Source organism: Eleutherodactylus coqui, chromosome 1 (genome assembly GCF_035609145.1).
Source record: "Eleutherodactylus coqui strain aEleCoq1 chromosome 1, aEleCoq1.hap1, whole genome shotgun sequence".
NCBI classification, from domain to species: Eukaryota; Metazoa; Chordata; class Amphibia; order Anura; family Eleutherodactylidae; genus Eleutherodactylus; species Eleutherodactylus coqui.
Genome location: NC_089837.1, coordinates 398,733,857 through 398,748,023, shown reverse-complemented (window position 1 = coordinate 398,748,023; position 14,167 = coordinate 398,733,857). Strand labels below are relative to the sequence as shown.

At 44.9% G+C, this 14,167-nt stretch overlaps 2 protein-coding genes across 2 annotated transcripts in view; both read right to left on the bottom strand.

Moving 5' to 3' along the window:
• Positions 1–14,167, bottom strand: part of PCCA (propionyl-CoA carboxylase subunit alpha) — a 400,750-nt gene that overhangs the window by 132,877 nt on the left and 253,706 nt on the right. The window lies entirely within an intron of this gene.
• LOC136580013 (uncharacterized) lies at positions 8,390–13,535 on the bottom strand. The gene is made up of 2 exons (XM_066580174.1): positions 11,510–13,535; positions 8,390–10,172 (listed from the first exon to the last, which is right to left on the bottom strand). Exons 1-2 carry the CDS (start codon positions 12,564–12,566, stop codon positions 8,584–8,586), a joined length of 2,646 nt encoding a protein of 881 aa, XP_066436271.1. The 5' UTR covers positions 12,567–13,535; the 3' UTR covers positions 8,390–8,583.

Sequence of the window (14,167 nt, the reverse complement as noted above, 5' to 3'; positions counted from 1 at the left end):
GTCGTACAAACTTGAAATTTGGCACAACCATTCTTTGAGTCCTACATAGGACAAGTAAAGGGGTCACAATTTGATTATTCATTGCTAAATGCAAAAGTAAGTGCACCCCTATGTTATGTAACTTCCCGCTATCATACAAACTTGAAATGTGCTACGACCATTCTTTACATCCTAATAGGAAAAGTAAAGTTGCAACTTCAATATTTAATTGTAAGCTTGAAAAACTGAAAATCCGTGATACATGACATACTTCTTTTCTCAGAAACCATAAAGCCTAGGGAAATTATTTGTATACTGAAGAGAATCTCTCTCTCCTCTATGTGCATATACGGAGGACAATATAACTGACTTCTGTGTATATACTGAAAGGCTGTAAAGTGCAAAAGGAGGCGGCAATCGACTGCAGGGATGGAGCATGCTTTTAAGACTATAAAGGGGCTGCAACCTCCAGTCTGTGGTTAAATTTGAATAAAAAGGGGCATTACCTTTAAAAGGTAAAAAGTGAGGAGCGTGGGAGGGGCGGCACATTCTGCAGAGGGAAATCAGTACATGCAGTCTGAGGAGAATCTAATACTCCTCTATGTGTATACATATTTTAGTCCTCGGTTCCTCTGAAGTAACCATGACTCCATAAAATTTTCTGTGTAAACAACATGTAAACACCTGTACAAAATACCCAGCTTCACCAGAGTTAAATCAGCTAGTATTCTATATTTTTGTCTTTCAATTTTTCTGCTTGTCACTGCCCCTGTCTGTCTACGCATACCAAAAGAACAAATAGAGTGTTTATTCCAATTCTCCATCTACGATTATAATGAGACTATCTTACAATAGCAGCAAATTTAAAACTGTTTCCCCTCATATTCAGTTTAGCCTGGCTTCTGACAGAAGTATAACATTTTGTATTTAATTTTTAACTGTATAGTACTGTGGAAATTTTTAAAAAATCCAAAAATTCTTTTTAAAAAGTGTTCCATGAATATAGAGTTAAAAAATACCTCTTTCTGAAAGAAGTGCCTCTGTAAAGTGTTATTCCCATCTTATAAGGAGAGGACATATCTCCAGAATGTCAAAATTTCATTACTGATGAGGAACTGCAGCCAGTCCCACCAGTTCAATTGGGGCCTTGATGCAGTTCTCTGCATAGCAGGTAACAGAGCTTCGCCATGTAGGAAATAGCAGGGCGACACAATGCTAAACTAGTGCTTGAAAGGGCCCTAGAAGTAGGAACTCCACCAAACAAACTGATGTGATATCCTAGTAGTTGGTCACCACTTTAAAAGATGCAACTAACCATTTAAGAATTATTGAAAAGTGTTACATGCAATTAGATGTGCTATATGATCTCATGTATAATACATAATTCTCATACAGCCTAAAACATGTTTTAAAAACTTTGTTCCATTTTCACCAACAATAAAAGGACATCTAGAAAATAATTTGTATAAATGACCCCTTGCAGCTTTCATTTTTTGCATTGAGAAATACATATTGTGAGGAGTGCAGTTGAGTACTTAAAGGGGTTTTCCAGGGAGAATACTATTGATGATGTATCCTCAGGATAGGTCATCAATAGTTGATTGGCTGAGGTCTGACGCTCAGGACTCTGACCGATCAGCTGAGCGGGTGCATGATGTCAGCACCGCAAATACACAGAGGTCAAAGAGGAAGCAACGGAAGTCTCCGCGCCGACCTCAGTGTACTGCTCTGCACTGGTAACTGAAATCAACATAAGCTGTGTCTGCAACGAGAGCCATGCCTGCAGTTATAAGCGCCGGCCACTATGCAGAGGTTGGCATGTAGACTTACGCTTCGACCTCTGTGTATTTGCCGCACTGACAGCATGCGTCCGCTCAGCTGGGGTCCCGAATGATGGACACCAGCCCATCAACTATTGATGACCTATCCTGAGGGCATTAGTAGTATTCTCCCTAGAAAACCCCTTTAAAAAGCTGCAGACAGTTGTGAGTAACGTCAGGTTATTGAACACTGGACCAGTATCAAGCCAGTAGGCCAATATGGATGATATCACTTGTTGCCAAATTATGATATGCATGTCGTGCTTAGGTCTCTATTCATTAATTTCACTTTGACACATTTTTAAAACTTTTACGCACATTCACGAAACGATATATCATCGTTCGGTGCTTTTTTTCACTAATCAATAAACTGTGATTAAGTTAAGATGATTGGGTCTCTGAGTATTTCACAGTATATTAATGATTTTCAATTTTAACACAAAATATTGAACATCTGTTGCTCTTTAATTTGGTATATTGAGAAGTTGCATTATATTGGCACTATATCACTATTTGACTAATAAATGCAAATCTTTTAAGCACAAGGTTCAAATAAAGAATACAAATAAAATAGGTTTAATAGCCTGTAACAGTAATAGTGTTCAAAAATGTAAACCTCATAGGGTGAAAATGATTGTAGTGTTTTCATTCCATACAATTTCTGAATTAGTTTTGTGGAATTTATTTACATATGATTTATCAAAACACAAAGACAAATTATGAAGTCTATAAAAATGGAGCAATTAGGAATGCAGCAATAAAAGCAAACTATTGCCTTAAAACAATAGGCAAGAGTGAACCAGTCATTAAGAAATTCATCATCACAGCACTAGCAGCAGGTGGCATGTAAAATGATCAAGAATAATGTGCCGAGTTCTGTGGCAAGTAAGGTCAGTTTCACATAGAAATCCCTGTTGGAATAAAGACAGAGGGATAAAAAGAGGGGGGACCTAGAGTATGCGGGCCATTCATCTGAAGTAAGTTCAGAGAATTTCTGGAGCTGTGAAATATATGTTATGCAAGTGCATAGATGTATTCAGTGGGGGTAGACTGAACCAAGCTACGCTATGACTACAAAGCAGCCCTCCCATGGTTCATGAATAAGTCGAGGAAATGATCAGGGGGTTTGGGGGGGTGAGATGTTTAGACAGATGGCCCACTTAAAATGCCTGGGACAGGGCATAAGAAATTTTAATGAAACTTTAGATCTACCCTTTTTTATTTCCTCTCAACCCCACCCTAAACGTTAAAGACACACAAACAGACATGTAATAATATGTCATCGATTTTGAAATACAATATAAAATAAAGATGACTTTTGTGCCCTGGTGATAATAAATTCATATGTATGGAGAACATTTCAGAGACCCTTCAACTAGCTACATGAATACAAAACATGGAATGGCTAGATTAAAGGAATTCTTCCTATAAAAACGAAGCAGCCAAAAACAACACAAAACTAGCTTTGCTATCGAACTACTTTCGACATAAAAGTTCATCACTCTGTATAAAGATGAAAGTCTGGAATTTGCACTCTTCTTCTCAATGCATGAAACTAAAAGCAAACAGATTTCTGGAGATTGTTCGGTGTGTCCTTAATCTAAATACAATAACACAGTCACCTAAGAATATTTCACTTTAAAAGAGGATTGAAACTTGTTTCCAAACGTAGTATTGTCTTCTGTGAAGTCACTCTGATAGCAAGAGGAGTATGCAGTGGTAAAAGTATAGAAAAAAGTCATATGTAATCCAGAAATAGATGCATTGATAAGTTAGTTTACAAATCGCATTGTAGCCATGCACTCAACAAGTTACTCAACCAATTTCTAATTCACTTATTAGGAAATTCAAATGGGATAAGGGATAACTTGCTGAGACCCCTGTCGATCACAAAAATGGGACTTCCCATGTCCCTCGACGATCTCAAGACTGGGACCTCCCGTGTTCCCCTCTGCCTGTCACTGTAGGCTTACTGTACCCCTCACATTGAGCAGGAGACTCCATAGAGTGTCGGTTGCACAAGTGCACTGATGCTCCATTCACTTTCGCCGCTCGGCTATCTCCACGGTCCCATAAAAAGTGAATGGAGCATCACTGTGCTTGCTTGACCAGCACTATATTCAGTCTCCTTCTCAATGTGCGGGGTACAGTAAGCCTACAGGGAGGACAACTGGCGGCACGGACCCTGTTCGCCAGATCGATCAGCAGGTCATCCCCAAGCCTGTGGATAAGAGACCACTTATGATTCTGGCACAACTCCTTTAACACATGTTGTTTTTAGGTCCATCATTCTCTGCTTATTAACGAGTATTTTTTTCTTAAATGTACTAATCATATACTTTGTAATGTTCATCCACTGCAGAGATCACTGTAAATCTGCATTGAGTTAGCAAACAATCTGCATGTTACTGTGGAGTTCCCTGCATAGTTGACCCTATGCATTGCAAAGTCTGAAATCCGCTATGAAAATCTGCAGTTTTCTCACAACATAATGAGCATGTTGTGGATCTGAACATCTGCTAACAGGTTCATATTTTTGGACAGATTTTGACTACTTGATGGAATTTTGAAAACCCATCCATGTTTTGGGCTTTAAATTGGTGCAGATTCTGCACTACAACTCCACATCAATTACTTTTGCATGCAATCTACTGGTGTGGCTGCAGGCATCGAGAAGTTTATAATTTATGGTTATGCAAAAGATTTGGAGTCTTGTAGAGAGACGCTTCAACCACAGTAAAGGTATGCTAGACATGTTCAGAAAAAGATGGACTTTTACTTAAAAAGACTGTCCAGACTTAGAAGTATCTAAAATTATCATAAAGCTGAAAAGCATAAGACAGCTGGAGAAGAAAATGGTGCGTGATAGTATAGATCCAAAAGACCACATGCGATGGGTGATGAACCACCCACACAGATGATCTGCAGTTCAAGCTGCCCACAGGGAAGCATGGGCATCCGCAGCCTAATTAAAGCATGCAGATTTGTTTTGCGGACCTTCTGGTCTGGAAAACCAATTGCAGCATGCTCCATTTTGCTGAAGTCAATGGATGCCGTCCGATACGCGGCACACCCGCAGCTGTCACTGCAGCTGGGAAAGCAGGAGATTTAAAAAAAAAAAAAACTCTGCACATATGCGGCTGGCGAACCCGCCCACATCCACAGAGGAAAAGATGGAAGACCCACACGGCCACGTTGATGATCCAGACGGGTAAGTAATGTCCTCTTGCCGCGGGCAGGGTGGGATTCCACTGCAGGCCTCCACCCACAAAATCCGATTTGCCCATAGACACAAGGCCATATTTAGTGTCAAATATAAGGACTAAAAGCATGTCCTTATACTGACCGCAATAGACAGCCATAGCAGCACTCTATCGCAGTATGAGATACCAGACATACAGAGACACTCCCAGGCCAAACTTGGATCCTGGACAATAAGTGTATGGGAAGGATTGACTTGTCAGATTGAGTGCTGTGGCCATACAGCACTATTTGGAAATAGAGGGTCAGATACAAATAGCACCGTATAGCGCATATCTATTTCATAGGTGTGCAAGCCAGAGGGGAATATTTCTGGACATGCAAGTGGTGGTTATCAAGGCCTTAATATTTGAGGATCAAGGAGGAGGAGTCCAGAACTTCTGGGACTGAGACCACATGCATTGCACCATGTCAATGCTCTCCCAGGGACGTTCCCCACATAGGAAATAAAAAGTAGGTAAAAAAAACATGCAGAGTGGGTTTCAAAGGGGAAGATAAGAATGAACAACATTCATCACTGTGAACCTGCCCAATACAACCCCGCTTGTGCATCAAGGATTGCTTCAGAATAGCCCACACATCCCTATCATTATAATTTTATTATTCAGTTGAGCCCTTTTATAATTTACTTGTTTTTATACCACAAAGCAGCTTCATGCTGCTAAGTATCTTTTCGGTCCCTGCTGCATGCCAAGGCAGCAAATTAATACCACATGTGGGGTATTGCTATACTGAAAGCATCAGCGTAATAAACTGTGGCATGGTTGTCTTCAGTGGCACAACAGTAAACATAAATGGCCACTGAAGTAACATATTTGTGGAAATATTGCAGTTTTCCCTCCGCAGCAGCTGCTGCATATTTTTTAAGCTACTTGTGAATTCAAATAGACCACTACACCTTTAGATGAATTCCATGTACAGTACTGAGGCCAGTAAAGTATAGCAAGTGACTGCTACTACTACCACTGTTTGACTTACTGAGGACATACATGCACGTCACTTTCTGGGAAGGTGTTAATGCAAATGTGATCATTCTCCAATATACTTATTACAGATAATGCCCCAGCCACTGCTGTGCCAACTGCTGGAGACTCAAGGCCCATTTACACTGAAAGATCATCGCTCAAACGACAGTTTGAGTGACAGTTTTGAGCGATCATCTTTGCATAACTCGAAGTAACTAATTAGCTACTTAAGTGTTAATGCAGGGGGAGCGGGATACCGCCACAATAGCGCCGAGAACAAAGCAGCTGTTTTGTATATGCAAACAGCTGCATTGTTCTCCGAGCTTTCAGCTGGTGTCCCACTGAGAACTGCCACTGAGAACTGGCTGAGAAAATCAGCGTGCGGCACTGATAACAGTCATCACTGATGAACGAATAGTGCACGGACAGTGCACGATGGCAGCGCATTTAGACAGTACGATTATCGCTCAAAAGATGGCGATAATCGTTGTGTCTAAATGGGCAGTTACTCTTGATACTAATATTCAGCAGTCATGTGAATGCATTGAGTAGAAGTCCAGAATGCTAGACTTGCTGGATAATGCAGACGTGAGTAGTCAGTATATAAACTATGTGACCACAATTTTTAGACAAGGGACACAAAGGAGAAAAAGAGCATCATTTAACTAGTTGTCCAGCTTACATAAAGTGTATGGATAAGCTAATAGGGTTGACAAAGCATATGGACAACATTATATATGCAGGTGTCAGTACAACATTTGGAGGCAAAATAAGTAAAAATCAAATTATGTGAGGATTATTTTGTGGCAAACAAAGTACAACTTATTTTGTATGCCAAATCAGGCAGAGTTAAAACTACAGTTCTGAAGTCATAGAAGGCTGTGCTCAGACAATGCAGTTTTGGTGTTTTTTTTAAAACTAGTTTTCCCCTCTGCAGGCTCCTCTGCATCGCTCTAAATTAGCGACGAACCTTAGGAGCATCGCATGCTGATATCTCAGCAGGCAGTGCCGATAGCATTCTTTCAGCTGGTATCCCGCTAGTAGTTCTCAGCGGGACACCAGCTGAAAGTGCAGAGGACAATGCAGCTGTTTGCATATTCAAAACTGTTGCATTGTTCTTAGAGCTATCTCAGTGGTATCCTCCTCTGACTGCATTAACTCTTAAGTAGCTAATTAGTTATGCAAAGTTGATCACTCAAAACTGTCACTCAAGCTGTCGTTTGAGCGATTTTTGAGCGAGTATCGCTCCATGTAAATGGGTCTCAAGACAGGCTTATTGTGAGTATCTCTTCAGCTTAGCATCAGAATAGGCAGGCACTGCCTGACATGATATTCCCCCACACTTAGTGCTTAGAAGCACCGATACTGCTCCTTAAACCATAATCTTTTTGTACCTACCCCTAATGAGCTAGAAGACAGTTCTGATCAGTCTTGTGGGTGAGCTACCCTCAATACTGTATACAGTCAGCTGCTCCTCCATGAGGACTGACAGTGTGTTTGCAGATCCACCATATCCTGCAGACACAGCAGCAGCAAAATGCCTGGGACTAAGTAGTGCTGACCTCAATCATGCACTGATGGGAGATGACAACTATCAGCAGAAGTCTTATGTATACCTGTGTTCATGCAGGCCAGCTCCCTCCTCCTCACAGTCTCTAATTTTCATCTCTGTCTCATATGATCCCACTGTGAGAAAGTTCTGATAAGACCGCCTGCATGCGGAATCTGGCTCTGGCAGCAGTGGCGTCCGTGCGTACCTGCTCTGTCGCCGTCTTTTCTGTACTGTGGATGGACCACTGTTGCACATGCGCAGTACTGGTTTTTTTTCTTCTAATTTTTTCCCCCGCACTATCGCTACGCGACAACGCGAAATCCGTGACCTGTCCGCAATGTTCATTGCATATGGGCCGCATGGCTTCTTTTGACTTCAATGAAAGCAGTCCGTGCAGAGCCCGCATGAAAATAGAGCAGTCTGCGATTTTTCCTCCGCGAGCGGAAACCGCAATTGATTTGCGCTTGTGTGTAGGAAACAGCGGATCTCCATAGGAAGTAACAGGCGGTATTTGCTGCGGATTTGTGGTGCAGACGACGGCTGCGGATTCCGCAGCAAATATCCGCCCCTGTGCAGGCGGCCTTACTTTCATGCTTCATAGATTGGTTTTCAGTGAGTGCAGCGTTTCTGGACAGTCGCAAGCAGTGAAGGACACGGATTACTTACCGGTAGTCCCTTTTCCAGGAGTCATCACGACGGCCCCATTACATATGGAGGTTGCCCTCTGACCCAGGTAGGGACAGGAAGAGTTTAAAAGCACCTCCCTTTCCACCCATGCTTCAGTGACTTATAAATCATTACGGTGGACAATGTTTACTAAACCAAATTTTACCTTTATTCGGTCATATTTACATTTGAAGAACATAAATTATTCTTAAAGGGGAGGGAACTATGGGCCGTCGTGATGACTCCTGGAAAAGGGACTACCGGTAAGTAATCCGTGTCCTTCCAGAGCGTCATCCCGACGGCCCCATTACATATGGAGTATACCAAATTATACGTGGCCCTAGGGTGGGACTACTGCCTGAAGGACTTTACGTCCGTAACTCAGGTCTTTGTCCGACTGGACGTTAACCCTGTAATGTCGGGTAAATGTATGTATACTCGACCAGGTCGCCGCCTTGCAGATCTGCTCGGCAGACGCCTGGCCTTTTTCTGCCCAAGAGGAGGAAAGAGAGCGAGTGGAGTGAGCTCTAATTTTTCCCGGAGGGTCGAGACCCCTGGCTTTATATGCCTCTTGGATGGCGGTCTTGATCCACCTCGCGATGGTGCTCTTAGTTGCCGTCTTTCCTTTTGCCGGCCCCTGAAATTGAATGAAGAGGTTATTATTTTTACGGAAAGAGCGGGTGGCCTCTAGGTACGCTAGAACAGCTCTCCTAACGTCTAGGTTATGAAATTCTCTCTCTTTCTCGTTACGGGGATTTTGACAGAAGGAGGGCAGAGTGATCGTCTGCTCCCTATGAAATTTTGACACTACCTTCGGAAGGAAGGCTGGGTCTAGTTTGAAGGTAATCCTGTCGTCTTGTATTACCATGTATGGTTCAATACACTGTAATGCTTGCAATTCCCCTATTCTCCGAGCCGATGTTATGGCAACTAAAAGGGTAACTTTTAGTGTGAGCAGCCTCAAGGAGAGTTGTGAGAGGGGTTCGAAGGGGGATTGGCAAAAGCTAGTTAAGACTATATTTAGGTCCCAGGTAGGAAAGGTTTCTCTAACAAAGGGTCGAAGCCGTTCTGCCCCTTTGAGAAACCTACGCACCCAGCGGTGTTCTGCCAAGGGAAAATCTAGATAGGACCCTAGTGCTGCTGTATGGACTTTAAGGGTTCTAGGACTAAGGCCTTTTTCTAGGCCTGCCTGCAAAAATTCCAGGATTACGGGAATGTCAATTCCTGGGATTTTCCCTGGCTCTATTTTACAGAATTCTGTGAATTTTTTCCATATCCTATCGTAGATGGCTATCGTGATAGGTTTACGGCTTTTTGTTAGGGTAGTAATTACATTATGGGAGAGTCCCTTCCCACGCAGTATCATGCTTTCAGCATCCATGCTGCTAGCTTCAATTTCTCGACCCCTGGGTATGTTAGTGGGCCCTGGAGGAGAAGATCTTCTACGGCTGGTAGTAGGAATGGACCCTGGATCGCCAAGGCTTTTAGCAGGGGATACCAGGGCCTTTTGTCCCACATAGGGGCAACTAGTATGACTGACGCCCGGCTGGTTTGGATTTTCCTGATGGTGCGGGGGATCAGTGGGAAGGGAGGAAAGGCGTAGGCTAGGTCCATGTCCCAGCTTTGGGACAGGGCGTCTACCCCGCGTGGATTGTCTCTGGGGTTCAGCGAGTAAAAGTCCTGGCACTTTGAATTTCTCTTCGTGGCGAACAGGTCTATCTGCGGTTCTCCCCACTGGCAGATTAGTTGGTCGAAGACTCGCTGATTCAGTCCCCATTCTCCTGGATGGATGCTCTGTCTGCTCAGGAAGTCGGCAGCGACGTTTGTGGACCCTTTTAAGTGGATCGCTGAGAGGGACAGCACGTTGGATTCCGCCCAGCGGAGTATCTCTGTTGCCAGTCGTTGCAGGTGCGGGTGTCGCGTTCCCCCCTGGTGACGAACAAATGACAGAGCTGTCATATTATCGGTTAGGATTTTGACATGCCTTCCTTTTATAAGGGGTTCTGCCGCCTGAAGGGCTTCCCAGATTGCCCTTAGTTCTCTGAAATTGGATGAGCGTTTAGCTACTTGGGGGTCCCAAATCCCCTGTAGATTTTGGTCGGCTACTTGGGCTCCCCATCCCGTTTTGCTGGCATCTGTTGTGATGGGTACGGTAGATTCTTGTGACCAAGAGGTACCTTTGCTTAGGTTCCTCTGTGAGGTCCACCAGCGTAGGGACTCTTTGACTCGGACGGACAGGCTCACCTTCTTATCCAGGGATGTCTGCCGTTTGTCCCAGTTGGCAAGGATAAATCCTTGTAATTGCCGGGTATGGGCCTGTGCCCATGGGACTATCTGAATGCAAGCCGTCAGGATGCCCAGCACCTTCATTGTTTCTCTAATGGAAACCGCCGTAGCCTGACAGAAGGATTTTACTCTTTGGGTGAGGTCTTCCTTCCTAGATGATGGAAGCCGGGATTCCTGGATGTGGGAGTCTAGTAATACTCCCAGGTACACCTTTTGTGTACCAGGGTTCAAGTCGGACTTCTGCTTGTTAACTATCCACCCTAAACTGTTTAGGGTGGATAAGACCATGGATAGGTCTATACGCATGGTCTTCTCCGTCCTTGATACCAACAAAAAGTCATCCAGATACGGAAATATGCGGATCTGATTCCGCCTGAAGTAGGCTACCATCTCTATAACGATTTTCGTGAATACCCGAGGGGCGGTGGAGATTCCGAATGGAAGGGCCGTGAATTGGTAATGTTGGATCTTGTCTCCCTCCCGCAGAGCAAACCTCAGGTACTTGTGATGGGCTGCCGTTATTGGGACATGGTAATATGCATCTTTAAGATCTATGGTGCACATTACACTATCTCGATCTATTAGTGGGACGATGGATCTTACTGTTTCCATCTTGAATTTTTTGTACGAGATAAATTGATTTAGGGCTTTAAGATTAAATATAGTCCTAATGGAACCATTCGGTTTTTTTATTAGAAATAGGGGGGAATAGAATCCCTCACCCCTTTCGTAATCGGGGACTTGTGTAATGACCCCTAGGTCCTTAAGTTCCTGAACGCCTTTTATGAGGTTCCCTTGTTCCTGTAGGGACCCCGGGGAGGTTATAAGGAATCTCCTAGGGGGTAGCGAGTGGAATTCAATTTGGTACCCTGCTTCGATTATTCGGAGTACCCAGGGGTTAGACGTTACCCCTTGCCACTGGCTTAGATAGCCCGCTAATCTACCCCCTGTTTGTTCAGGGGAGGGTTGGACTTCCTTACCCCGACCTCCCTTGGGGTACGACCATCTTCCAGTCTTCCCTTTCCCTTTAACTTCGGGAGGAGGCTGGCGCATCCTCTTCGGGAAGGATGGTTTCCTGAAAGGTTGTCTGTCAGGCAGGGTTTTACTCTTGTCGCCGACTTTTTCCAGGATTTTGTCCAGGACGGGCCCAAACATATATTCCCCTTGGAAGGGGATGGCGCAGAGCTTATTTTTGGATGTAATGTCTGCGGCCCAAGTCTTCAGCCATAGTGCCCTTCTCGCTGAGTTGCTGAGGACTCCGGTTTTTGCCCCGTATCTTACCGTCTCCGCTGATGCGTCAGCCAGGAAGGCGGTAGCCATTTTTAAGAGGGGGAGACAGCTGGCCAACTCCTCTCTGGGGGCCCGATCCTTTATGGAGGCTTCTAGCCTGTTTAGCCAGAGCGCCATGGATCTAGCCACTGAGGTTGAGGCTATGTTAGCCTCGATGGTGAGGGATGTTGCCTCCCAGGCTTTCTTCATTAATCCGTCGATTTTTTTATCCATCGGATCGGATAGCTGGGAGGTGTCCTCGAAGGGCAAGAGGGTCTTCTTGGCCACTTTTGCGATCTGGATGTCCACCTTGGGGGTTTCCCTGTACAGGCGGACGTCCTCGGTAGCGAATGCGAGCCGGTTTCGGATCTCTTTTGGAACAGTGATCCTTTTTTCCGGTTCCTGCCATTCATCTATGATCACTTGCTGCAGCGTCTGGTTGACTGGGAACATGATCTTTCTTCTAGATCGGAGGCCGCCAAACATCTCATCCTGGATTGTTCTCGGCGGGTTATCTTCCTCAATTTGCATTGTTTCCCTCACCGCCTTGATGAGGTGCGCAATGTCGTTTGATGAGAAGTAATATTTCTTCTCGTCTTCTATGGGAACCGGTGGGTCCTCTAATTCCCCTTCGGATAGGAGCTCCAGCGATTCACCGGAGATCGAACTCGCCGACTCGGTCTGTCTAGGTCTTTTAGGGACCCGTGACGGACCTGGCTGGGCCTGGGGAAGGGACGCCATGGAAGCCTGCAGCTCTTCCCTTATCATGCAGCGGATATCGGATTTGAATGCTGCTTTCTCCTCTGCGAGAATTTTCCCCGTGCATCTGTGAAGGCAGAGCAATTCACTGTTATAGCAGTGCAAGCGTTGGATTCAGGAGCATTACTTGCGGTAATACACTCACTCCTCGCATAGGGGTTTTTTATAGCTCTCCTCGAGCCTTTTGTTGCAGAGGACGCATTTTTTCGATTTTTTCCTCGGGTCCATTTTCTTTGGACCCTCCTTATCCATCTACCCATGAAAGTGGGGGAGAGGGGAGACAAGAAAGGGAACATATATGCATCCGCTGTACAAGTGACCATTTGCGCATGTTTTGGCGTATAGCCTACTTACAGTTGGTAGGGTGTCAATCTCTCCCTCACGTGCTGAGCTGTCGCGGGTAGACATACTCACATACACTTGTCTGGCAGTCAGCAGGAACCTCCATGGAGTTTAGCCTGCTTTTATGGGGAGGATTTTCAAATTTGGCGCCATTTCCGGGTTTTCGCCGGTAGCCACGCCCCCTACGTTGTGCGCGTGACGTCACCACGCCGGATGACGTCACCGCTATGCGCCCGAGGTCCAGGGAGGCCGCCGCTGCCGTTCCCCTGCCAGGAGGAACTATCCCATCACAGCAGCGGCGGCCCGAACATGCGATCCGCGCGAGGGAGACCAGCGCTACTGGGCGACTGACGGCTCCGTCGGCAGCGCAGGTCGGGGATGCAGGGACTCTTGAGTGTGCGGCCCCGACCTCTACCCCTCCAGGGGGGCCGCACAGCGTGCGGTAAGTATTTCTTTGCGGTGAGTCTTCTTGCCTCCGCAGCTTCCTATCTCCTGCAGCTCTGGAGCTGCTCCTCTGTCCCACCGTAGGGACAGGAAGACACTGAAGCATGGGTGGAAAGGGAGGTGCTTTTAAACTCTTCCTGTCCCTACCTGGGTCAGAGGGCAACCTCCATATGTAATGGGGCCGTCGGGATGACGCTCTGGAAATAGTCAATATAGGGGGAAAGAGGCATGAGGTAAGCAGAAGAGGAGCAATTATTTTCGTTATCAGTTTATATGACATAGTTTATCTATGAAAAGAGGATCAACATGTCATAGTTTTCCCTCAATGAAGTAAAAGTAAACCACATGAATATATTCTTAGTTGTGCACACGGTGCAAATGTGAGGTTTTTATCTTAAAATCAAAACCAAGATTATACTTTTCTTTAGCATAGAATCTAAAAGAAATAACTGAAGCAGCAACAACATTTTTGGGGGCAAATCATTAGTGACTCCTACTTGTTTCCTTTCTAAATTTAGGCAGTATAAATCAATCCCCCCTATGTGTAGGTTATGGTCAGGTCGCAGATATGTTGGTGCTCTAAGCCCTAATATGATTGGTGTTGGCTGGACTTGGGAGTGGCATCTAAATGATACTCTGATTTTCACCCTAAATGCAACCCTCCGATCCTGCAGAAACAAAGATGGCCGAACAGCTTCTTTGACTATCTGATGCGCACTGTGCATTAGTATGCAATCAGTAGTCTAAAGGCCCATTTACACACAATGATATTATCGCTCAAATGAGTGAGCAATAATAGTCATGTGTAAACGCAAAGCCATCGT

Coding starts and splice junctions, on each gene's coding strand:
- LOC136580013 (XM_066580174.1), bottom strand. CDS start 12,566: ATGATAAGGGAAGAGCTGCAGGCTTCCATGGCGTCCCTTCCCCAGGCC. Junction 10,173..11,509: donor GTACCCCAAGGGAGGTCGGG/GTAAGGAAGTCC, acceptor GTTCGTCACCAG/GGGGGAACGCGACACCCGCA.